Genomic DNA, 26103 nt, shown 5'->3' on the forward strand with positions numbered 1-26103 from the left:
ACACGGCCTCAAAGTCTTCCTGTTCCATTCATAGACCGCAACAATGGCCTGGGTCTGGCCCGGTCAGGGCAGAACTCTCTCTTTGTCTCCAGCTCTATCTGTGTGTGTGTGTGTGTGTGTGTGTGTGTGTGTGTGTGTGTGTGTGTGTGTGTGTGTGTGTGTGTGTGTGTGTGTGTGTGTGTGTGTGTGTGTGTGTGTGTGTGTGTGTGTGTGTCCCCCTTGCACCCCTCTGACTCTCTCTCTCTCCCTCTCTCCCTTTCGGTTGGTCATTGTCTCCCTTCTCTCTCTCTTGGTCTCTCTCTTATCTGGATCACTTTCACACCCTCTCCCGCTCTCTCTCTCCCTCTTGATCAGATCAAAATTCGGTCTCTCTCATGTCTCTCCTCTCTCTCCCCCTCTCTCCGCGCCTCCCTCTCTCAGTTCATCCACTATCCCCTCTCTCCTACTCTCGGTTCATCCACTATCCCCTCTCCCCTTCTCTGAGTTCATCACCTATCCCCTCTCTCCTTCTCTCGGTTCATCCACTATCCCCTCTCCCCGCTCCCCCCCCCCCCCCCCTCTCCTCGGGGGAGTTCAACCACACGTCTGTACTCCTCCCCTGTTTTATATTTTAAGGTTTATAGTTAATTTCTATTATTTATAGTATGTACATATATATATTTATATTTCATGTTAAACAGTGTGTGTGTGCCCGCCAGAGGAATATACAGGTGAGAAAATAAAACCAAATTCTAGATAGTGGAAGATTCTTAGTTCTTAATGATATCAAAGTAGTGCAACGTGGAAATTATAACCTAACCATATTTCTCCCATCAATATCAGATGAGATAAAAAAATATTATATTTTTAATTTCGAGATGATAGCAAAATAACTAAATCCTTAAATAAAATAAAATACCTTCCAAAACCGAATCTAAATAGTTATTCTTTCTTGTAGACTGAGGCGTTTCCTCGTGACAAGATTTGACAAACTACTGCAATCAACTCCCTGTTATCTAACGTCCTCATCAGTGTTGTCCTGTGATGCCATCATGGGGTCGAGTCCCGTCCTTTATTCATAGATTATCCTTTGTGTTCCAAACAACTTTCTTTATAGCCGGTAACAAAAGGTAACACATTGCTTCACAAACGGGAAACCAAATATAAGTGAGGTAACACGAGCATGAAAACACGAGAGAGGGAAAACACACACGCACGCACGCACACACACGCGCGCGCACGCACACGCACACACACACAGTGGTTTCTGAACGGCCGCTAGAGGGCAGACTTGCACCATAAACACATTCATCATCGTAGGTCGCATTGATTGAAGAAATATGCTTATGGTCCAAATCGATTAGGTCAACTCTATTCACTTATTACATCCACTATATGGAAACACAAGACACTTGTGTTGTAGTTCAACAATAAGGCCAAATATAAAAGTATATTTATTTCTGCGTGTGGACAAAACAGTCGAACCCTTGACCCGTGGTGGTGATGGATAGGTGTATTATTTCAGAGGACTTAAGTGACTTATCAATTGTCCTTAATCGCTCGATCCCCAGCCAGTTGAGCGTACCGCTCACGAATCAAACCAGCGTCACATCTGCACAGCATTGTGTAGCATCTTATAGCTATCTTAGTTGTTTACTGGAATGGGTTAAACTTGCAATTGTAAGTGCTTGGCACTTGGTTCTATGAACATCCTTAGAGATATAGGCTATTGCTTCTCCTTCTTCCGACAAATAGAAATGTGATTAAATATAAATGTGAATCTGCACCCGTTTAGGAAGGTGGTCTACGAAGGTACTTCGACTGTGATTATTATGATGATGGGCCTGGATTCCATCTGGTCTGGTTCAATTCCAGAAGTCTTCTCAGTCCTTTTGGCCGGAGACCAGGCCTAGCTTAGGAGGAACTAATCACTGGGCTACGAATTCTTAATGATTGTATGCCTTGTTTCTCTTCCACTGCTCCGTTTGATTCATGTCCATATTTCCTAGAGGGATGTTTGAGTCGTAGTTATGATGTCTTTGATTGCATGAACCTTCGGTTAATAATAGGCCTGCACTTTAGTCGCATGAAGGACCTCAATGAATGTAGTAATCGTGACTTAAATGTCATGCATCGTGTCAAATTGAATCTTATCATTGTCATTTTGGATCGTCGTCGCCCTTAATAGCAATCCAAAAAACTCTCACATCTCTCATTAGTGAAGAGTTATGCAGGAGGAGTGTTGATGCAATAGATGTCAATACCGTGGACATGTTTACACATCCTAAGCATGACCTGTGGATCATCTGTGAAGTGAACCTCAACTCACGAAAGAGAGCATCATACTCCTGCCTGACGTCACTGTGACGCTCCACTACGCCCCTCCCCCTCGCACCTTCTCAGCCTCCTCCCATCTTCTCTCATCTTCTGCTCATCCTCCATCAGCTCCTCTCCACAGAGGGACTGTGGTCCACGGTTTATAAGAACGCTGACCAACTACTACTTGTTTCCACTTCCGTCTCAGCGTCTGGAGGAGCACAAATAAATACCAAAAAAAGTGAATCGGATCGCAGAAGGAGAGGAGCTGGGAGTGTTGTCATCACCAGACCCCAACTCTTTGGGAAATAGTTTTGTGTTTGTCTGTGTTTGCGTGTGAGTGTGATTTATTTTTTAAATAAGCGACTTCCAGGACCTGGTGACTCCGCGGTCCCCCTCCACATGTCGCGCCGGACGGGAGGCGCCTACAGCCTCCGCAGTCTGGGCGGCCTGATGGGCGACCGGCGGCGGAAGGTCCCGGACGGCGGGGAGCGGAGCCTGATCCGAGCCCCGTCCGCCGCCGCCGGCATCAACACCCAGCCCGCCTCGGCGGTCAGCAGCATGGCCGCCCAGTCCTCCACCTCCGTCGCCCAGTCCTCCACCTCCGCCGCCCAGTCCTCCACCTCCGCCGCCCAGTCCTCCACCTCCACCTCCCAGTCCTCCACCTCCGCCGCCCAGTCCTCCAACTCCAACCCCACCGCCGCCACCACCGGGGATTTGGAGCGGGCGGCGCGGAAGCAGTTCCAGCAGGATGTCACGCCGGGGTTCGTGTACGTGCTGGCCGTGTTCTCGGCTCTCGGAGGCTTCCTGTTCGGCTACGACGCCGGGGTGATACCCGGGGCCATGCTGCTCCTCAAGCGGCAGATGAGCCTCTCTGCCGGGTGGCAGGAGCTGTTGGTGTCTGGCACCGTGGCGGCGGCGGCCCTGGCTGCCCTGCTGGGCGGCGTGCTGAACGGGCTGCTCGGTCGCCGGGTCTGCATCCTGCTGGCCAGCTTCTCCTCCACCCTCGGCGGCGTGGTACTGAGCGCCGCGCCGACCAAGGAGGCGCTCCTGGCTGGGAGACTCATCGTGGGAGTCGGGCTCGGTAAGGACAGGTGGTCGATCAACAGGTCGTACTGTTCGGTGTTGTGTTGAACTAAGTGTTGTTACTTAACTACACACGTGTTGAACTCACAGCACCACGCCTTTCTGAAGCGATCCATATCTTTTTTCGTTTGATTTATTATATATTTTATAATAACAATAATATATATATTATATATATTGAAGTCCTCCTATCATAACGTCTGGCCGTACTGACGCTGACACGCAGGCAAAGTTTCTAGACAACATAATCATAATAATAATTTGACAATAACTGCAATCGAATATCGATATACTTTCTTCGCTATGTCATTGGAAATAAAATATTAAAGAATACAGGGAAAAGCTCTAAATATGTGGTCCTGTGACGCAAAACTTAAATTAGCTTAATGTTGGAGGCTGACATTTAGGTTATTTATTCCACTTCCGTTGGTGGACCACCCCCTTATCTACTTCAATTTACCATCGTCTCTCTCTCTCTCTCTCTCTCTCTCTGTCTCTCTGTCTGTCTCTCACTAGTACTGTAGTATTAATATGATCGCTGAATGCGTTGGCTTGGCCCTAGCGTGTGTCACCATGCTGATGTTTGTGTTCCTATAGCTAACGGACGCTCTCCGGCTGTCTCACGATGAAACACCTTGAATAAAATGTAATTCAATTGTATTTTTCTAGCCCTTAATCACAGTTACAGTCTCAAAGGGCTTAACAGGCCATATATTTATGACACCTCCCTGACCCTAGCCCCCCAGAGGCAAGAAAAAACTCCCTTTGTTAGCAAGGATGAAAAAGCAAGGAGTCAAGCCGTCTGCCTGATTAAAAAACAAAAGCAGTGCCTGAAGATAGTGTGTAAAACGACGGAACAATCAAAACTTGTTTATTAGAAATAGATCGTGCAACGGTGTTAAAAATGCAAAGACAGAACTGATATTCATTGTGAAACGCAAAATCGTATCGATATTCCTCTTCCTCCTGTAAGAATAACAGCAATTATTCTCTATTCATCAAAGTGACAACCCCCCCACCCCCCCACCCCCCTTCTGTTTGCTGTGGAAGGGCGGGAACCATTAATGATGTTCAACTCGTCTTCTCTCGGTTAATATTTCTCCTTCCGGGCTGACCTTCGAGAGGAACATCGCTGTGTACAATTCTGACTGATAATTGGGACCAAAACAGTGTTCCGCTCCCAATTAGTGAGCAGCGATACTAACGAGGCCGGCTTGTTTCCTGCTCCACTTAGCCTAGCTGTATTAACATGGCAGCAGGCCCCCCGCTCCAATTACCCAAAGAGCCGACCTTTCACCGTGACACGCTGGGCTTAAGCTTGACAATCGCCGGGCCGGTTCGTGAATGCGAATTTGTTGAGAACCTCTCGGTTCATTTTGGATTCTCAAAGGCACTGGCCCGGAATGCCTCTGGTCGCGATTGGATACGCTTTCGAACCAATCAGCACCAGCCGTCCTTCATGTTTTTGAAAATGCCTCAAAGATGCTCCCATAGGGGACTTTTCTGTACAGTCATTGCATCGTATTGACGGTTTTGATTGGCCCCAGGTCTGCTGGACATCAGTTTGAACATCAGGGGAGGCAGATACATATGTCCCCCCCCCCCACACACACACCCCCCTCTTACACACTTATTGTATGTTCTACGTCCTGGCACTTGAAGTACGCACTTAGTGGAAGCTGGTGGTGGTGGAGGCTTGTGGTGGAGGCTGTTGGTGGTGATGGAGGCTGGTGTGTGGTGTTGTTGGCGAAGTTCTGCCCAGCACACTTAACCTCGCAGATTGAGTGTTTGAGATGGAAGGTCTTAAATCGACCACCTATCCGTGTGCGTGCGTTTGATTGGAAACCGTCAGCTGATGGGGGGTCACATAACTATAGTGTTCCGCCAGAACTAACGACGCCGTTTTCTGAAGAGATTTAACCTGTGGTCATCTGAGGTCAGATACAAGCGACCTGTCGATCCCTTCAGAGCCCAGCCAATCAATGGAAAGCTCCCAAAAACCCTGCTCGCCTCAATCAGTCATCACGCCCGTAATGGAAGAGCACATCTGTGAAATCAGCGGCAGTACCTTCTCCACTCATCTATTCCGCTCTCTCTCTCTCCCTATCCCCCTCGCTCCTCCCTCGCTCTCCGTTCCTGGAGAGATGTCTTAGCGCTGGGATCTGTCCAGCGTGCTGAGACTAAACACAGTCAAGAGCCGCACTCTCAACGCTAATTAGCAACAGTGCAAAGATTCCTTCACATCAGATTCATCCTTCCCCTGAGGACTCTCCTCGTCTCGCTAAGATAGACTTTGCAACACGCTTTTTACACCTATTAGTGATTAGTGATGTGTAAAAGGAACTGCGTCTACATTTTGTGAATATCCTGGATTCATTTTACTCAGAGGTCCCATATTATACCACCAGGTGTGAGTGTGATTAGCCGTTACAAGCCGTTTCGAAAATCGGCGTCTTCTGACATCACAAGTGGGCGTGTCCACCTAGATGTATGACGGATAGATGAGGGACGTTTGCTACAGTCCACTGGTTAGGCTGGTAGACTGATCTTTCAACAACACATCTAGGTGGACACGCCTGGCCCTGAAGGGGCAGAATTTCAAAGCAGCTTGTAAGGGCTCCCATTCATACACATTCACCCATTCATACACATTCACCCAGTCATACACATGTTCACCAATTCATACAAACATTCACCCATTCATACACACATTCACCCATTCACCCATTCATATACACGTCCACCCAGTCATACACACCTTCTCCCATTCGTACACATTCACCCATTCATGCTCACATTCACCCATTCATACCCACATTCACCCAGTCATACACACGTTCACCCATTATACCCACATTCACCCATTCATACACCCATTCATCCATTCATACACACATTTACCCAGTCCTAGACACGTTGGCCCGTTCCTGCACTCGTTCACCCATTCATACACTCGTTCACCCATTCATACACACGTTCACCCAGCCATGCACACGTTCACCCAGCCATGCACACATTCACCCAGCCATGCACACGTTCACCCAGCCATGCACACGTTCACCCAGCCATGCACACATTCACCCAGCCATGCACACGTTCACCCAGCCATGCACACATTCACCCAGCCATGCACACGTTCACCCAGCCATGCACACGTTCACCCAGCCATGCACACATTCCCACCTCGTCGACGGCGGCGGTCCGCCCCCTCCATCTCCATACGAGGCTGGACGTAGCCACGAGCTAGGCTACAGGGGAGGACGGTGCGACCGCTGTCCCTGCCGCATCGACCCGTCTCCCCGCCGCGCTGCCAGCATGCCTGGGCACGCTTAGAGGCGTCGACCCCGCTTTCCCGGTGAGCCATAACCATAGCAACAGGTAGCCACGTGGTGTTGGGGGGGGGGGGGGGGGGGGGAAGGAGGTGGAGGAGACTATTAATAGAGCCCAGATCAGGAAGCAGCTGGAACCGTCCTCTGTCTCACGCAGCGGCGTGGGGAGAGTCTTGGGATAACGCACACATGCACACACACACAGGCATACTCACACACACACACATGCACATGCACACACACAAACACATAAAGCATATATAAACATACACACACACACACATGCGCAATTGCAGACACACGCACACATGCATGCACATGCAACCACGCACATGCACCCGTACACACACACACAGCATATACAACATACACCTGCACGCACGCAAAAAAAGCACCCAAACACACCTGCACATACGCACTGCCAAGCACACACAGACATGCATATAAAAAACACATATGGCCGCATGTGGTTATATTGTGTGTGCATGCGTGTGTATGCCTTGGCATTTGGTAACATGGGATTATACACGCTTGTGTAAAATCGGTACTTACTTCTGCATTTGTGTGTAAAACCAGCAATAAACACAGCATTGATGCAGTCAGTCAACACTGTGTTTACAGTGATGTTGTATCGCTATCATCTCTGTCTATCGGGACACACTCCTCTCTCTATCTTCCTTCTTCTTCTATCGGCTAGATTCTAGTGGCTAGGACCTGCTCCTTCACAAACTCTGTGTTCACTGTCTAACCCCTACTTGCTCCTTAGTGACCCGTGTCTGTATTCACTGTTTAACCACTACCTGCTCCTTAGTGACCCGTCTCTGTATTTACTGTCTAACTCCTACCTGCTCCTTAGTGACCCGTCTCTGTATTCACTCTCTAACCCCTACCTGCTCCTTAGTGACCTGTATCTGTATTTAATGTCTAACCCCTACCTGCTCCTTAGTGACCTGTATCTGACTGTCCTACCTGTTATACTGTGTGTTGTTTTATAATGAGTTGTGTTATCCTGTGTGTTGTTATGATGAGTTGTGTTATGATGAGTTGTGTTGTGTATTGTGTGTGAGGCGCAGCGTCAATGAATTTCCCGTCTCCCTCGTCATGTGTTGTATCGTGTTTGTTATATCTGAGCAGTGTTCCCCTTGAAGGTGTGTGATTAAGTTCTGCATGCGTACGTCACTGAAGTGCAGATAACGAGTGCTAAGCAACCCTCAAGGGTGATGGTGCAATTAGCACGGGCACCACCAGAATTACATCTCTGAAAAATGTGTCATATTGTGGTGTAATTCGCTCTCAAAATAATAACTTAGATTAGCTGTGTCAAGGGAAATCTGAGATACCGTGTACAGTGGGTGTGGTGAACCTCCTGCGTAGGACTCACGTTCGTAGAGTAACGTAGTTAACCACTGTTTCCTACAGCCAGTAGGAGTGTTGAAGTGTCACTGAGCAAAGGCGCCTTCCCCGGAGGGCTCCCGACGAGATGGATGCTGGGGTGTCAACGTGTGCATGAATGTGTGAATGCGAGGCGATATTGTAAAGCGCTTTGAGTGGCCGCGGGTCAGAAGAGCGCTGTATATATGCAGTCCATTTGCCGCTTAGTAATGACCTCTCCCGGTTGTCAACACGTGCTGCAGCTTTCTAGAGATCGTGGCATTTTCCGCCTGAATAGTTCCACACTAAATGTCACTAGGTCAATCTTGAAACTTAGATTACAGATGTTACTGACACTGTGGTGTAATGTGTTACGTTGTGTGTTACTGACAGTGTGGTGTAATGTGTTACGTTGTGTGTTACTGACAGTGTGGTGTAATGTGGTACGTTGTGTGTTACCGATAGTATGGTGTAATGTGTTACGTTGTGTGTTACTGATAGTGTGGTGTAATGTTGTGTTACCGACGGTAGGGATAGTGTGGTGCAATGTGTTATGTTGTGTGATACTGATAGTGTGGTGTAATGTATTACGTTGTGTGTTACTGATAGTGTGGTGTAATGTGTTACTTTGTGTGTTACTGATAGTGTGGTGCAATGTTGTGTTACCGACGGCAGGGATAGTGTGGTGCAATGTGTTACGTTGCGTTACCGACAGTGTGGTGTAATGTGTTACGTTGTGTGTTACTGATAGTGTGGTGCAATGTTGTGTTACCGACGGCAGGGATAGTGTGGTGCAATGTGTTACGCTGTGTGATACTGATAGTGTGGTGCAATGTTGTGTTACCGACGGCAGGGATAGTGTGGTGCAATGTGTTACGTTGCGTTACCGACAGTGTGGTGTAACGGGATGTGTTACTTGTTGTGCGACGGCAGGGATCGCGTCGATGACGGTGCCGGTGTACATCGCGGAGGCGTCCCCCCCCCACCTCAGAGGCCAGCTGGTCACGGTCAACACGCTCTTCATCAGCGCGGGTCAGCTGACCGCCAGCCTCTTCGACGCCACCTTCAGCTACCTGCCGCACGACGGCTGGAGGTGGGACACGCACGCACACACACACACGCACATACACACAAATGCATGCATGCACGCACGCACACACTCGTACGCACGCACACATACGCACTGCAACAGACAAACACACACACACACCAATAGACAAACACACCCACACACTGACAGACAAACACACACACACAAACAAACACTCTGCCTCCTCTGCATACGCATTATCGATACTCACCAATTATTTACAAGTGTATGTGTGTATAATATATATATATATATATATATATATATATATATATATATATATATATATATTAGATAACCACATACAGTGTGTGTGTGTGTGTGTCAGTCAGCCTTTATGTTGTCTGCTGATTCCTGGAATTTGGAAGTACCCTGACTTCCTGTCTTTCTTCTAAATGTCATCTCACGCATGAAATCTTTAGCTAACATTTGCAGCAACATGTTTTAAACATCTCTCCCCTCTCCTCCCTTCCTCTCCTCTTTCATGGAACACTCCTTAACATTTCTTATCGGACTTCTCTCTCTGTCTGTCTGTCTGTCTGTCTCTCTCTATGCCTGTCTGTCTCTCTGCCTTGCCTGTTTGTCTGTCGTTCTCTGTCTGATTCCCTGTCTTTCTATCTGTCTCTCTCTGTCCGTCTCTCGCTCTCTCTGCCAGTCTCTCTGTCTCTCCATCGGTCTGTCTCTGCCTGTCTCTATCTCTCTCCGTCCGTCGCTCGTTATCTCTCTCTCTGTCTCTCTGTGAGACAGCAGTGTGTTTTATTTCTTTACGTGGATCATTTCTCCCCCTCTGACTGCTGATCGATTTCACACAGAGCAGAGCCGGTTTCAGATCATTGGTTTCCAACCTTTACGGGCGGAGAACAACAACTATTCTTGTGTATGAAGCTCATCCCAAATGTATCGTACATGTCATGGCCTCGCTATTCTCAGGGCCTCCGCTGGCAGGCTCTGATTGGCTGGGATTAATACGAGATAAGGAGCCATTCTTCTGGCTTAAGATGTTTTATAGCAGCAGCACGGAGACGTCCTTTACTCTGTCGCTCTGCTCCTCTTTTAACTCTTCCTCCCTATCCCAACTCCCTCGCCCCCTCTCTACTCCTGTTCCCCTTGCCCCTTCCATCTCTTCTCGCTCCTCCCTCCTCACTCTCTCACCCTCCTCCCTCACTCTGCCTCCACCTCCATCCTCCTCTCCCTCCACTCCCTCTCCCTCCACCCTCCTCTGCCTCTATCTCTTCTCTCTCTCTGCCCTGTATCCTCCCCCCTCTCCCCTCTCCTATCTCTCTCTCCTTCCCCTCTCCCCTCCTCCCTCTCCTCTCATTTCCCCTCTCCCTCTCCCCCTCCACCCACTCCCCTCCTCTCCCCCCGTCACCTCCCCTCTCAATCCCCTCTCCTCACCTCCCCCCCCCCTCATCCTTTCTCCCTCTCCCCTCCTCTCCCCTTCTCCCCTCTCCCCTCTCCCCCCTCCTCTCCCCCCTCTCATCTCCCCTCTCCTCTCTCCTCTCTCTTCCACCTCTCCCCCCTCTCCTCCCCCCTCCCCCCCTCTCCTCTCCTATCTCCTCCCCCCTTCTCCCCCTCTCCTCTCCTCTCTCCTCCCCCCCTCTCCCCTCTCTCCTCCTTTCTCCCTCTCCCCCTCCCCGCTCTCCCCCCTCTCCTCTCTCCTCCCCCCCCCCCCCCTCTCCTCTCCTCTCTCCTCCCCCCCTCCCCCCTCTCCTCTCCTCTCTCCTCTCCCCTCTCCTCCCCCCTCTCCCCCCTTCTCCCCTCCTCTCTCCTCCCCCCCTCCCCTCCCTCCTCCAGGTACATGCTGGGTCTCTCCGCGGTCCCCGCTCTGGTCCAGTTCGTGGGCTTCCTCTTCCTGCCTGAGTCGCCGCGCTGGCTGCTGCAGCACGGCCTCACCCAGAAGGCCCGGCGGGTCCTCAGCCAGATCCGCGGCAACCAGAACATCGACGAGGAGTTCGACAGCATCAAGAGCAGCATCGAGGAGGAGGAGAAGGAGGCCGCAGGAGGTGGGGGGGGGGGGGGGGTCTCCGTCTATCTGTCTGTCTCTGTCCGTCACTGTTTATGGATGTCATTTAGTCCGTCAGTTCGGGTCTCCCCACCGCCTCGCTGTCTCTGACAATCAGGCAGACAGACAGACGGTCGCTGTTTTTTTCTGCCGTTTTGTCTTTCTGTTTGTCTGTTGTTTTTCTGCCTGTGTCTTTGTATTCCTGTTTGTCTTTCTGTCTGTCTGCCTGTCTGTCCTTGCATCTGTCAGCTCTCCATTTGGCTCTCTGAGTGTCTCTGTGTCCGTCCGTCTATCTGTCTGTATTTCTCCAGTCCAGTTCTCTAGGGTGTGTGAGTGTTGTTTTTATGTTGTTGTTGTTGTTGTTGTTGTTGTTGTTGTTGTTGTTGTTGTTGTGATATTGAACATGAACCCACAGCACCTACTATGAAAGGTATCTCAGTCGTGGTTGACCTTTTGTGCGTTTTACACAAAATGTCTGTTGGCATGTCTGTTGGCGTGTGTGTGTGTGTGTGTGTGTGTGTGTGTGTGTGTGTGTGTGTGTGTGTGTGTGTGTGTGTGTGTGTGTGTGTGTGTGTGTGTGTGTGTGTGTGTGTGCGTGTCTGTGGGTACGTGTGCGTGTCTGTGGGTACGTGTGTGTGTGTGTGCGTGTCTGTGGGTACGTGTGGGAAAAATAAAAGAGCTCTAAGTGCCACGTTGGTTGCCATGGAAACAGTGTGTCGTACGTCCGTCCCCCCCGTTACACACCTCGGGGTGTGATGGTGATGATGATGGTACCATTGTGAGGTGAGGTGTGCTAAGGAAGCGACCGGCGGGCTAAACAACGCTAAACAAAGCTAGCACCCGCCGTGTGCTAAACAACGCTAAACAAAGCTAGCACCCGCCGTGTGCTAAACAACAATAAACAAAGCTAGCACCCGCCGTGTGCTAAACAACAATAAACAAAGCTAGCACCCGCCGTTTGCTAAACAACAATATACAATGCAAAATCTATCTGCGTCCTAAACACTGTAGCTCCCACCGCCTTACGGCTGGTCTAAAGAAGCGTCCACAACACTCAGTATCACGCAGAAACAAAGCGTTGCGTGTGCATGTCCTACTGTGAAGCTAAAGTTTACCGTACAGGCCACAACCGTCTGGAGTTAGGTGGACCTCCTGCACAAGCCCCGCCCTCGCTGACATTTGATTAGTGTTCAGGACACACAGCGTGACCTCTGTGGAAGTGCTCGTCAATAACCCAGAGGTAGCGCTGGTTGATGTGAGAGAGGAACTCAGCGGTGGAGTATTGATGTGGTCTTACAGTATCGCTCTGCTACCTGTTTAATTAGTGGCCGATAAAGGCTTCTGACCCACTCCAGAAACAGAAACTAAACAAATAAACCAGGGGATGATTCGCAACGCTTATGTTCGTGTGAACATTCTACATTTCATGCATAGAATACGATTTAAGTATGCTAACTTGTGCTCGCTTTGAGCCCAAGTTCAACCCAAAATCGTATTAGCATAGTTTTCAACGTGGTTATATACGTGGTTATATGTCTTATTTGATCCTCAACTTAATGACCACCTTTTATCACTGCGACTGAAATGGAAGACACTAACTGAGCGAAAACAGGAGAAAAATCCTATCCATTTGCCAGTCTCTCAAAACTCTATCTGAGGCAGGTAGCGTTCTTCTTTCCTGACGATTCCTGAGGTCAAAGGGTCTTTGTGAGGGCCTTCTATGTCCCGCACTGGACTGGGGCGTCCGACCCTGATGCTGAGCCTCAATGTCTAAACTCATGGTATGACTTATAGTGTAACGCTACGGTGTGTGTGTGGATGGTGAAGCTCCCTCTGCTCTGAGCTTTATATGAGTTGATTTAATGTCTGCGTCCGCACGAGGGTGAGGCTTCGCGGACACCTATAGTACAACTCTACGGTGTGTCGTGAATTTCATGTACAACATTGCTTATTAAAAACGATCACACGTTCAGTGTGAACGATAAAGGTATTAAAAAAGGTATTAAAAAAGTATCACAAGGTTGTCGTGGGTCGTAACCATGGGGATAACACGCACCCCCCCCCCCCCCCCCCCCCCCCCCCCCCCCCCTCCCGTCCTACACTCCTCAACCCAAAGCACGTTTGATTTAATCTAGTAGTGTTCGGATCCCGGCGGATCTCTGATGTCTCCTGAACGCTGTGAGGCGAAGGGGAGGAGCCTCCCGCCCTTAACGAGCTGCCTTAGCCTCAATGAGCTCTGATTGCATCCTCCTCCTCCACGAGAGAGAGAGAGAGAGAGGGTGAATGGGTGATTGTGTGTTAACTGAATCCTGCTGCTGTGGCCCGCGTCAGTTCAGTTTCCAGCCTCATATAAACGGTTTATTTTAATATTCAGGCGTTTATCAGACCTTTTCACCCAGAGCCACTTGCTATGACTTCAGACGCAGGTCTGAAAAGAGCCGGTCTAGGCCATCTCGCTCCAGGGGGCCTGCAGGTTGTGCTTTGGATATTATGGGATGGAAGCCGGTGAAGATGAGGATGTGTGCTCCAGCCGGGGGAATGTGCTTCTTTGAGGAGCTGTTCCCTTAGAGCGAGCTGGGCTGGTGGGAGTTGGCATTCCCTCAGGTTTTGGGGCACATCTAAGATAAGTCCCTGCCGGTCCTGATGTGGAGTGTGTGTCGTTATAATCTGGTCTGGTTGTGTGCGATATGATATCAGTTAAAACGCACACTGAGACGGACCTTTTATCTGTTTTTGTTCAGCCTGTTGAAGACCTCATACGATCCTTGTCGTCAGGACGTTCGTCACGCTTTAGTTTCCCGTCAGTTCATTCATTGGTTGTAGTTGGGCGAACTGTGTTAGGTTAGCTCGTTATTTGTTGTTTCTCTCTACAAATAACCTTTTGGTTAAAAGACAGATTTCTGTTTGAACATCAAGCGGTCTGCATCGAGCTCTTGACTTTGAATTCTCTTCGCAGACTAATAATTACAGCAGAGATGAAGAGATGTGAAAGTCCACACAGTGAGTTCAGTTCTGATGAATAAATGAAATATTTCACAAAAGCAGGGATGGGGTTGGGAGGCGGACAGAAGGAGACCAGGAACGCTGTGATTCAGGCGCCACACAATGGATCCAGCCCAGGCACAAATTAATTTCCCTAAAGATTGGGACCCTTTTTCCATTGATATATTTTTAGAAACGAGAATTTTTAAAAGCAATGTTTTTAATGAGTCTCTGAGTGCTACAGCGGTGGTCCATTAGAGGTGGTCTAGGGGGGGTAGAGTGGTCATCTTTGGAGGCCGGGGGGCTGTCTTATAGTGGACTAAATGATTGGGTACAGCACTACTCAAAGCCAGCCTAATACACCAGTAACAGACGATTCTAACAGAGTCTAACAGATGACTCTAACAGTCTTACAGATCCTGATACATGAGGCTAACAGAGTCTAACATTCTCTAACAGAGGCTAAAAGTCAGTCTAACACTCTTACAGAGTCTGACAGGGTCTCACAGAGACTAACATTCAGTCTAACAGAGACTAACAGTCAGTCAAACACTCTTACAGAGTCTAACAGGGTCTAACAGAGACTAACATTCAGTCTAACAGAGACTAACAGTCAGTCAAACACTCTTACAGAGTCTAACAGGGTCTAACAGTCTAACAGAGACTAACAGTCAGTCTAACAGAGACTAACAGTCAGTCTAACACTCTTACAGAGTCTAACAGGGTCTAACAGTCTAACAGAGACTAACAGTCAGTCTAACAGTCTAACAGAGACACAGTCAGTCTAACAGAAGCCAACAACAGGCCCACAGGTTTAATGCTCTCTAGTCCTTTTTCCATCAAAAAGATAATGCGCTTTAAAATGATGCGCATCAAAAGTTAGTGCGACATATGTGATGGAAAAAGGGTTATATCGCTCTAACGCCGATTTTGTCGCACTAAGTTAATTTGCTCTGCAGAGGTGGTTTTGGGAAAGTTCTAGCGACATAAAAGTAATGGAAAACGGCTGAAGCGATGTAGAATGTCGCGCATGCGCATTGTTGATGGAAAATCATCTAGCGGGTCAGAAAAATGCGCTTCAACGCGGGGCATTGTGACACAATTTTAATTCGCTATAATCATTCTGTCGATGGAAAACCGTTCAGGCGCTTCTTATGTCGCTACAAATTAATTCGCTTTAAGAGTTAATTCGCTTGAAAATCTGATGGAAAAAGGACTTCTGTCTCTGTTTGGTTTCCTCCTCAGATCAGATCTTATTTCTTGTTTATCCCTGTAGCTGTTCGCCTATAGGATAGACTGCAGCTCCATCAGCTAACATCATCTACGGGGGATAAATGAGGGAGGAAAGGTGAGGAGGGTAGAGGGGGAGGGACAATAGAGGGGAGAGGGGGAGGGAAGGGATGAGGGAGGAAAGCAGAGGGGGCAGGAGGGGGGGAGAGGGGTGAGAAGAGGAGGGCTGAGTGGAGGAGAGTGATGACAGATCTCTCTTGATGAGCTCTCCAGCTCTCTGTCTCACCCACTTTCCCCCCTAACTCTCTCTCTCTGTCTCTCTGTCTCTCTCTCTCTGTCTCTCTGTCTCTCTCTCTCTCTCTGTCTCTCTGTCTCTCTGTCTCTCTGTCTCTCTGTCTCTCTCTCTATCTCTCTCTCTGTCTCTCTCTCTCTCTCTCTCTCTCTGTCTCTCTCTCTCTCTCTCTCTGTCTCTGTCTCTGTCTGTCTCTCTCTGTCTCTCTCTCTCTCTCTCTCTCTCTCTCTCTCTCTCTCTCTCTCTCTCTCTCTCTCTCTCTCTCTCTCTCTCTCTCTCTCTCTCTGTCTCTCTGTCTCTCTCTCTCTGTCTCTCTCTCTGTCTGTCTCTCTCTGTCTCTCTCTCTCTCTGTCTCTCTGTCTCTCTCTGTCTCTCTCTCTCTCTCTGTCTCTGTCTCTGTCGCTGTCTCTCTCTCTCTCTCTCTCTCTCTCTCTCTCTCTCTCTCTCTCTCTCTCTCTCTCTCTCTCTCTCTCTGCCTCTCTGTCCCCGGGCCAGCGTGGGGTTTTGACTCTCCATAAGATGTGATAATTACGTTTCACGGAGTGTGTAGCAATGAAACCTTGCTCTGGTGTGAAGACTCGTTTGAAGGTGCAGACAATAACCTCCTGTTGCAAACTGGAAATAGAATTGATAATGTGTGTGTGTGTGTGTGTGTGTGTGTGTGTGTGTGTGTGTGTGTGTGTGTGTGTGTGTGTGTGTGTGTGTGTGTGTGTGTGTGTGTGTGTGTGTGTGTGTGTAGCCTGCACTGTTGCTATGGTAGCAGGCCATTTATTGGTGCGTTTTTTGTATTTGATTTTTGTCGTCCCTTTCCAAATGATGCTTTCTTTCGCTGGTTTCAGTAAAGGTGTTGGACCGTGGCGGCCATGGTCAAGCAATGGTTTGGATATGTATCCCGACCGTTATTCACCTGCCCAATGGGCTGACCCCGGATCCCAGCTTTCATTCACCCATTCATCCATCCATCATCCATCCACACATCGATCCATCCACCTATCAATCCATCTATTCATCCATTCACATTATCCATCAATCCATCCATTCACTTATTGTTCCATTTGTCCATTCATCCACTCACCCATCCATCCATCCATCGATTTTCAAAGTCAAGTGTGTGTGTGGATGCGTGTGGCTGCGTGTGTGCGTGTGTGTGTGTGTGCCTTCAGGTGCTGCGGAGAATGCTCTGGCTGTTGTGTTAGTGTCCACCTGTCGCCGGTGCGTATCCTAGCAACCATAAAAGCCACGTCCCCTCATCGGCATACAGCGGACCGGGCCGCGGTCAGCGGCCAATCACAGCGTGGCACTGACGGCTTGACGTGATGGCCGAGGTCATTACCCAGAGGCAGAGGAGCATCGGCCCCTGAGGACAGGATGAGGGGGGGAGGAGGTAGGGAGGGTGAGGGAGGAGGGGGTGAGAGGATGAGCGGATGAGGAGGGGAGGGGGAGGGGGGGGTGAGGGAATGAGAGGATGAGGGGAAGACAGGATGGGAGAAAATAATGAATGTTTTCGATAATATTTTTTGACTTTCAGATCCTTTGTAGTGTACAGAATATGACCACTGAGTGAGGGGCATGTTGTCTAGTTGTTGTGTATTCCTCTCTGCAGAAGGTTGTGTATTCCTCTCTGCAGAAGGTTGTGTATTCCTCTCGGCAGAAAGGTTCTGGGTTCGATCCCCGATGTCTTCCCCCCCCACCGCTCCCTGCTCCGCAATGACACATTGGAGAAAGCATCTGCTGAATGATGAAGAGTGAAACAGTACCACAGGATGAAGGATGACAGACAGAGGGGAGGTTGATGGACATGTTGCTCGCTGGATGGAATCATTCTCTCGTTAGGGGGAGCTGTCCATCAGGCCCATTGTCCCGCCTGATTAGGCCTCTTTGTTTTGTGATTGGCTGTTGTTCGATAGCCAAGCCAATCTCTCTCTCTCTCTCTCTCTCTCTCTCTCTCTCTCTCTCTCTCTCGCTCTCTCTCTCTCTCTCTCTCTCTCTCTCTCTCGCCCTCTACATAGCCCTCTAAATAGCCAACCTCTTCATCTCTATCAATCTCTCTCCTCCCCTTCCCCCCATCTTCCCTATCTCCTTCTCCCCTCCTCCTCTCTCCCCCTCCCGTGGGAGTTCATCAGACTGGTTGGATGTTGATGACTTGCTAGCTCAGAGGAGCTCTCAACTGATTAGCTTAATAGTGGAATTAAAGCTATTCCCGGTGTTTGTGTTTGTGTGTACTTGCGTGCGTGCGTGCTTACAAGTATGTGTGCGCATGTGTGCGCCCTTCACTTTATCTCTGTTAGCTTTCATTAGGTCTTCACCATTCTCTCAGTGGCTCAGGCCAGGCTGGTTTCCTATTGGCTAATCCAATAACAGGCCACTGTTGTGATCCTCGGGGAACAACCAATTGTATTTCACCAGGTTAACACCGTGCAAATGTTGTCAGTCATACGCATCACTTCCTCCCAACTCAGCGGCTTCCGACGGCCAATGAAAACGCTGCGATTTTATGCTAAGTAGGGTTGTGCATTTTTACTAGTTTCACAAAATTATTTGGAATAATAACGTAATAATAGGTTTACACGCTGTGAGTAACCGGGCGATACGGCGATAAATGAGAAGTGTTAAAGTTGTCTGGTGACCCACATTGGTTCACTATGCACTTCAGAATCATCATGTGTGTGTCACTTCATACACTGGAGTAATACGATTTGCAGTTTTTAGATAGCCTTTTAGATAGCCCTGGAGCTCCTGTACGGAGAGACCGGTCCTCGTGGGTGACGGGATTCCACCCACGGGGGAAAGGGCCGTCGATTCCTCCCAGGTTTTTTCGTTGTTGTATTATTTTCAGTAATAGACTTCGTTTGATTTTGGATCAAACATGCCTTTTTGGCTTTTGCCCAGCAAAGTTGTGTCCTGTTTGGGAGGAGGTTGTTCGCTCACCATGCCGGGTTGCCACAGTGTGTGTGTTTATGTCTGTGTTTGTATGTGTGTTTATATCTGTGTGTTTGTGTGCATGTGTGTTTGTATATATTAATGTGTGCGTGTGTGTGTGTGTGTGTGTGTGTGTGTGTGTGTGTTTTTGTATAGATTAATGTGTGTGTGTGTTTATATCTGTGGGTGTGTGTGTGTTTGTATATATAAATGTGTGTGTGTTTGTGCTCCAGAGGGCCCCGTGCTGTGGAGGATGCTGACCTACGGCCCGACGCGTCGCGCTCTGCTGGTCGGCTGCGGTCTGCAGATGTTCCAGCAGCTGTCTGGAGTCAACGCCGTCATGTGAGCTAAACCACTTCACAACGCGCACCGGCACGGGGGGGGGGGGGGGGTCATGGAGTCCCCCCTCATTGACCACAACCCTCCCCCTCCTCGGGGCTTTGTAAACAATCTTTGGATGTGTGCTGTTGCTTAGCGACCGTCAGAGGTGAGAGCCATTGATTGACTGTGTGCGTGGGTGTGTGTTGGAGTGTGTGGGAGTGGAGGCAGCGGGGGGGGGGGGGGGGGCTGTATGTATAGGGTGTGATGATTGCGTGTGTGTGTGTGTGTGTGTTGATGTATATGATGACACTTCAGAGTTTTGACATTCAGAAGTTGTTGCCTGCTGTGTGTGTGTGTGTGTGTGTGCGTGTGCGTTTCATTGAGTCTATGTGTGTGTGTGTGTGTGTGCGTTTCATTGAGTCTGTGTGTGTGTGTGTGTGTGTGTGTGTGTGTGTGTGTGTGTGTGTGTGTGTGTGTGTGTGTGTGTGTGTGTGTGTGTGTGTGTGTGTGTGTCATTGAATCTGTGTGTGTGTGTGTGTCATTGAATCTGTGTGTGTGCATCATTGAGTCTGTGTGTGTGTGTTTCTGGTATAAGGTGTGTGTTTGTGTGTGTGTGGGGGTTATCTTCTAGCAGGAAATGCCGGCTTATTGCATCAATCGTCTTATTGCGTATGGCAGGCCTATTCAACTAGCGGCCCGTGGGCCAAATGCGGCCCCTCCTACTTTTTTTCTGGCCCGCAAGAGGTTGCATGCAAAAAATAAATAAAATAAAGGAGAAACATAGTTGCATGCAAATCAGGTTTCTGTGTGTAGCCGGTGATACTAGCCAGTATCAGTACCCCACAATCAGGAACTGGCATCACTTATTCTGACAATGTTTGGCTCAACCGATACGTGTGAGTCTAGCTTTTCTCATATGAATGCCGTCAGAACAAGGGCACGTTGCTCCATGACCTATGAGAAGCTGCATGAGTGTCTCAGGATGAGCCAAACTAGGCAAACAAGGCAGTGCAATCTTTCTCACTGACTCACTGGCTCAAAATGTCTCATATGTACAGTAGTTCTGTTTTGTGATGATTCAAACAACATTGTTGAATTCTAAATACGTGTCCAAAATATGTGAGAACAAAATCTTTTATAATGATACGATTAAAAGTGAAGAAGGAAGGAATGCGTCTGACAAGTTTATTCCATGTAGAAGTATTATATATATTAAGTTAACACTACTTTAAGTAAAATTTATTTGTAGCGATTCATTCACGTTTTACTCTGTGTGGCCCATGAACCCCCAGTGGTTTTCCTTTTCGACCCACTTGTTAAGGAGGTTGAATAGCCCTGGCGTATGAAATCAATATTGTTGATAATTTTGATTGATCGATTCGTATGGCAAAAAACGCTCAATTTAAGTTCTGCCGGGATCATGTTGTTATTTCGGAAGCTATCAATTAGCCTCTTCTTCTCCTTCATCAGCTCCATTGACTAGCCGTTACCGAGCGTGAGTTATGATTCCATAAAGCCGTCACCCGTTGTATTTCTGACCTCAATTCCAAGTTTTCCTTGTTTATCTTCTCCAACTAATACTTGGTTACATTATGTTGCGTCGGCCTGCGTCGAGGCTACATTCAGACAAAGCTCCCCCACATGCTAAGCTATCACACGCTAGGCTAGCACACGCTAGGCTAACACGCTAGGCTATCACATGCTAGGCTATCACATACCAGGCTATGTCATACTAGGCTATGACATGCTAGGCTAGCAAATGCTATGCTAGTAAGTTGCATTTGAATGCATTGATTGCTGCGGTTTAACTATATGTCAACAGGATGGCTAATTCAGTGTTCGGTTAATTAACTTAATTAACTTGCATGCAATTTAAGTTAATTATTCAACACACAAATAAACAGGAACTCAGACACGAGTGAATCATGTTTCCCCGCGGAGCCCGAAGTCTTCACGGTGGCCGTATGACAGCGTTCTCGATGTGGTGAACAGAGATGAAGGGTTGTGATCCAACATACCGAAGGGTTGCCGAGCAACGCTCGTGTCATGCCGCGTGAACTTTGCGTTCATCTCTTACGTCTCCTTCCTCACGCACCTCCTCCTCCTCCTCCTCCAACACCTCCTCCCCCTCCAACACCTCCAACACCTCCTCCTCCCTGTTCCCTCCGGCGACTCCTCCTGCTCTCTCGTCTCCCTCCCTGTCCTTCCACCCCTCTCACCAGGAGCTGTCCGTCCGTCTGTCTGTACGTATGATCTCAGTGAGGCTGTTCAGTTGGCTCAGAGGAACGGAGCGATGGAGAACCAGGGAGGGCAGGAGAGTCCAGCGTCTAAGGACGCAAACACAAACATGAACGGGGAAACCTTGGCATGAACCTCAGCCACGTCCACCTTTACCTGGTCAGCCAGTCGGCCAAACGGGCAATTAGTCATTCACCTAGTCAGTCAGTCGGCCGGTCACCTAGACAGTCACCATGCCAGTCATTCACCACTCGCCTTGACCAGTAAAAGCACCAGTCCTGACCAGTAAAAGCACCAGTCCTGACAAGTAAAAGCACCAGTCCAGACCAGTAATAGCACCAGTCCTGACCAGTAAAAGGCACCACGGTCCTGACCAGTAAAAGGCACCAGTGCTGACCAGTAAAAGGCACCAGTGCTGACCAGTAAAAGGCACCAGTGCTGACCAGTAAAAGGCACCAGTCTGACCAGCAAAAGGCACCACAGCCTCATGAGAGCCTCCATCACCTGAGAGCTTTGGGGCGCTCTAATTGGTTGGCTCAGCCGTTCGAAGAGGGGGGGGGGGGGGGAAGGGGGACTGAGAGGTTAGACATGGTCAGCATGTGATGGAAAGAGACAGAGAGAGAGAGAGGGAGGGAGAGGGGAGTACCAGGAGAGAGAGGGGTGGAGGGGGGGGAACATGAAGTCTATAATTGTATGTGAATCTCCAGTGTTCTCTGCTCTCTCATCCTCTCTCCTTGTCTCCTCCCCTCACATCATCTTCTCTCCGTCCTTATCTTCTTATCTCGTCCCCCCTCCTGTCCTCCTCTCCTTACTCCCATCTCCCCCAAAGCTGCTTGTGTACTCGTTGGTTTGTGTGTGTGTTGCCTTGGCGACAGGTAAATATTACCTGTCAGAAGAGTCAGCCGTGAACAAAGACTAACATGTGGCGAGTTCCAAAATCTCTCTCTGCCTGCGATCCGACCAGCCGTTGCCAGGGCAACCGGGCTTGTCATCTGCTGTGATTTTGACGGACAGAGCCGACAACAGACTCTCTCTCTCTCGCTCTCTCTCTCTCTCTCTCTCTCTCTCTCTCTCTCTCTCTCTCTCTGTCTCTGTCTCTGTCTCTGTCGCTCTCACTTTCACACTCTCTCTCTCTCTCTCTCTCTCTCTCTGTCTCTGTCTCTGTCTCTGTCTCTCTCTCTGTCTCTCTGTCTCGCCCGCTCCGACCTGCTAGTGATTGCGGACGCTAGCATAAGTGTGAACAGAAGGTTATTTTTAAATGTTTCATTTTATTAACCATTTAAATAAGGAAATGGCGTTTTGGTGGTGAGAAGGTGATTGTGCGTGCGGTTAAGGTTTATGTTACTGCTGCTTCCTGTCTGTAAATCCTCACACAACCTGGACAGGAATATATAAAATGCATGTATGGTGTAAAAGTTGAGTGTAGGGATGTGCCAAGCGACTGAATCCCCGGACGTTTAAACATGTGTCTTAAATGACTAGGACTAGGTAAGAAAAACAGTCAAAACTTGGCTTGCATTTTGACCGTGAAACAAAAACATGAAAACAACTCTGAAAAAAAACGTCATCAGGATAACTACAATAACAAAACGATGACAATTACTGATTTAATTTAACAGTTGAATTATCCAACAAAGTGGTACTACTTACTAACCTCATTACTCACTTCTGTTCAGCCAAATCAAAGTGTGGACGTGTTCTGTTGAAAGATGAGACCTGAAAAGGAAATTAAAAGTCTTCGAAAAATGTGAAAGTGTGCATTAAAAATTGGTAACTAGTTTAACTGACTAGAATTAATGCTGCCAGGCAGCGAGGTAGTAACGTAACGTTAAGTCACTTAGTCAACTATATCTATATCTATATATATATATATGTGTGTGTGTGTGTGTGTGTGTGTGTGTGTGTGTGTGTGTGTGTGTGTGTGTGTGTGTGTGTGTGTGTGTGTGTGTGTGTGTGTGTGTGTGTGTGTGAATATATCTATGTATATCTGCCAGGTAACAGTTTATAACAGCGACGGTGCCATGTTGCTTTCATTACAGCAAAACGTTTTCTAGAATAGACGTTTTATTTGATTGAGTGAATGTTTTGATTGTTCTGATTGACCTTCGCTTTGTCACTGTGTAACCAGTCTCCACGGCAACGCCTTCAGTCTGCGAGTTTCTTCTAAGATCCTTGTGAACTCACTACGAGAACTCAATAAAATATAAGAAAATAATAACGAAATAACAAGTATCCATACTCAAGGTAGGAATAAACGTACACACCTGTTTAACAACTCAAGCCATACTTGAGTTGGAGGAATGAACTCATTTATGGTGATTATTTGGCAGACGCTTTCATGCAAAGCAACACAGATGCACACAGTCATTCAGGAGCATGTAGGGTGAGGACATCATCATCTGTAGGGTGATAGCCACCCCTTCCCACACCTCCTACTTGGTGTACAGTATGTTGTACGTCCTGGCACTCAATGTACTTACTTATTGTGTGTCATGCTTAGTTGTAGAACTTACTTGGTTAGCATCTTATCCTAGATATCTCTGTTGTGCACGTGGAATGTTTTAAACTAGCAATTGAAAGGGCCTGGCACTTGGTTCTATGAACATCCTTACTGTACCGACAGCGATACTTTCTTCTGACAAATGTACTTTTTGTAAGGCACTTTGGATAAGGTGCCCGTCTGCTAGGTGCCCTGAATCTGGAGCAGAGCTAAAGCTAAGCTACAGAAGTTGCGGAAGGTGTTGTGGTGTGGATCAGGGCTAAAGCTAAGCTTCAGATGTAGCTACGGTGTTCCTCTGGGATCTGAGCTGCCAGACATCAGGCATGTTTTTCCTTTGAAACCTAGCAAGAGCTTCCTCTGAGCGCTCGGTAAACAGGACAACAGACGTCGGAGACTGGCAGGCGCGTTAGTCAATAACTGGCGCGCGTTCGCAGCCAAGATTTGCTCTGGTCTGGATGTCCCGGAGGAGGCAAGTTTGCTCGTCGGCCTGTGTTTTATTTCCTTGGTTTCTGGTTTGTCTACCAGTCAATGGAAAATGAATAGAGCTGTTGGCGACTGTCTGTGTGTTTGAGTAGACAGTGGGGTGTGTGTGTGTGTGTGTGTGTGTGTGTGTGCCTGGTCGTGCTCAAAGCCGATTGGTCGGCTCTGTGTCTGTCTCTGGGTAATGAGATGAAACCAATCTCATATTTGCTTTGGTATTTTTCCCCTCTTGGAATAAATGGACGACTTTTGTTCCGATATCTTTCTCTCTTTCTCTCCTAAGCCCGTTGAATCTTGTCCATTAATTTAAATCAGATTTCCATTCAGAAAGCTGAATTGGCACGGGAATCCAGTGTTTAGATTGCCAAAGCATGTGCAAAGAAATCGACGAAAAATAAATGATAAAAATAGCTCTCTCCCTCTCCCACTCTCTCCCACTCTGTCTTTCTCTTTCTCTTTCCCTCTATCTATTTCTGTCTCTATCATCAGTCCCTCTCTTCCTCGCTCTATCTCGTTTCTCTCTCTATCTCGTTCTCTCTCTCTCTCTCTCTCTCTCTCTCTCTCTCTCTCTCTCTCTCTCTCTCTCTCTCTCTCTCTCTCCCCCCCTTCCCATGTTTGAAGAGCATGTTGCTATCGGACGTAGCTATGTTAGCTGCCATGCTGGTCAGGGTACTATTCCTCCCCATTAGCTGCATGGATCATCTTGATTCGATTAGCCGCATAAGATAGCATGCAAAGGTCAGCTGTGTGTGTGTGTGTGTGTGTGTGTGTGTGTGTGTGTGTGTGTGTGTGTGTGTGTGTGTGTGTGTGTGTGTGTGTGTGTGTGTGTGTGTGTGTGTGTGTGTGTGTGTTGTGTGTGTGTGTTGGTACACGTGCCTACATGCGTGTTTATGGGGCTGTTAGCTAGGTGGACGGTGTTGACAGGACATGAAGGATGGACGGAGCAGAGGTGAAACGTATGGACGGCGAGAGCGCAGGGAGGGGACAGAAAGAGGGACAGAGTTGAAGAGTCGGAGGGTGTTTATTTGTGGAGTGGATCGAATCGAGTCTCAGACAGAGAGCGCCGGTGGGCAGGAGTCACTGGAATATCAGCAGGAGCGAGAGAGAAGAGGGAGGACTTGAATTATAGCTCTCGTTTATTCACAGTTATGAAACAACCTCATATATATTCCGATAAGAATTAAGAAAAGTTATGTCACGCACGCATGCACGTTACGTATACACATATTTATACATGCATAAAAACAGACACACAGGCTAACACAGGCTAGCCTAGCATATGCTAGCCTGGCATGGGAGCGTACCTATGTTCCCCGGGTCCTATGTTCCCCGCTTTGTATGTGACCGGGGAACATAGGACCCTGTGAGCAAATCTTTTTTCCGTAGGATGGTAGGGGCAAGTACCGCCTTTTTCGCCTCTGATTCGCCTGTGATTGGTTAGAATGGCTCTCCTCTGATTGGTTATGGTTAGGGTTAGGTTTAGGGTTAACCCTCACCCTCACCCCAACCTTAAACCTGACCCTAACCCTTTGCACCCGGGGGGAACATAGGGATGACCCCCCTGGCATGAGCTAGCCTAGCGTGTGAAATCCTAGCGTGCGATAGCCGAGCTTTGTGACAGAATCAAAACATGGCGACTTCAACAGAACCCGTCTCACTGCCCACCCCCAGGCCCTCCGCCCTGCCCCCCTGGTCCTCGCCAGGTGGGCCAGCCTGGCTCATCCTGATAAACGGATCATTAGCACGTTTAACGACCATGTAAAACGGTCCCAAAACAAACTAAACGAAACAAAACCCTTCAGACCCTGAATGGAACCGGCAACGCGGAACCAAAGGCCGCCCATGTGACTCCCCCCCCCCCCCACACACACCCCCACCCCCACCTCGCTCGGTGGATCCAGGTGGGATGACGGTCTGCTCGTAGCTCAAGATTTCGCATTTACACTCCGGGCATTATGCTTTTATCCA

General features: G+C 48.5%; 1 protein-coding gene across 1 annotated transcript in view; it reads left to right on the plus strand.

Moving 5' to 3' along the window:
- The first annotated feature begins 2392 nt into the window (after window positions 1-2392).
- LOC115531877 (proton myo-inositol cotransporter) overlaps window positions 2393-26103 on the plus strand; it is a 36736-nt gene continuing 13025 nt past the window's right edge. The window contains exons 1-4 of the mRNA XM_030341197.1: window positions 2393-3379; window positions 9015-9174; window positions 10966-11174; window positions 18830-18938. Of these exons, the coding sequence (XP_030197057.1) occupies window positions 2698-3379; window positions 9015-9174; window positions 10966-11174; window positions 18830-18938 (1160 nt within the window). The 5' untranslated portion in view covers window positions 2393-2697. The remainder of the gene's footprint in view (window positions 3380-9014; window positions 9175-10965; window positions 11175-18829; window positions 18939-26103) is intronic.

The sequence above is a fragment of the Gadus morhua genome, chromosome 19, assembly GCF_902167405.1.
Source record: "Gadus morhua chromosome 19, gadMor3.0, whole genome shotgun sequence".
Lineage (NCBI taxonomy): Eukaryota > Metazoa > Chordata > Actinopteri > Gadiformes > Gadidae > Gadus > Gadus morhua.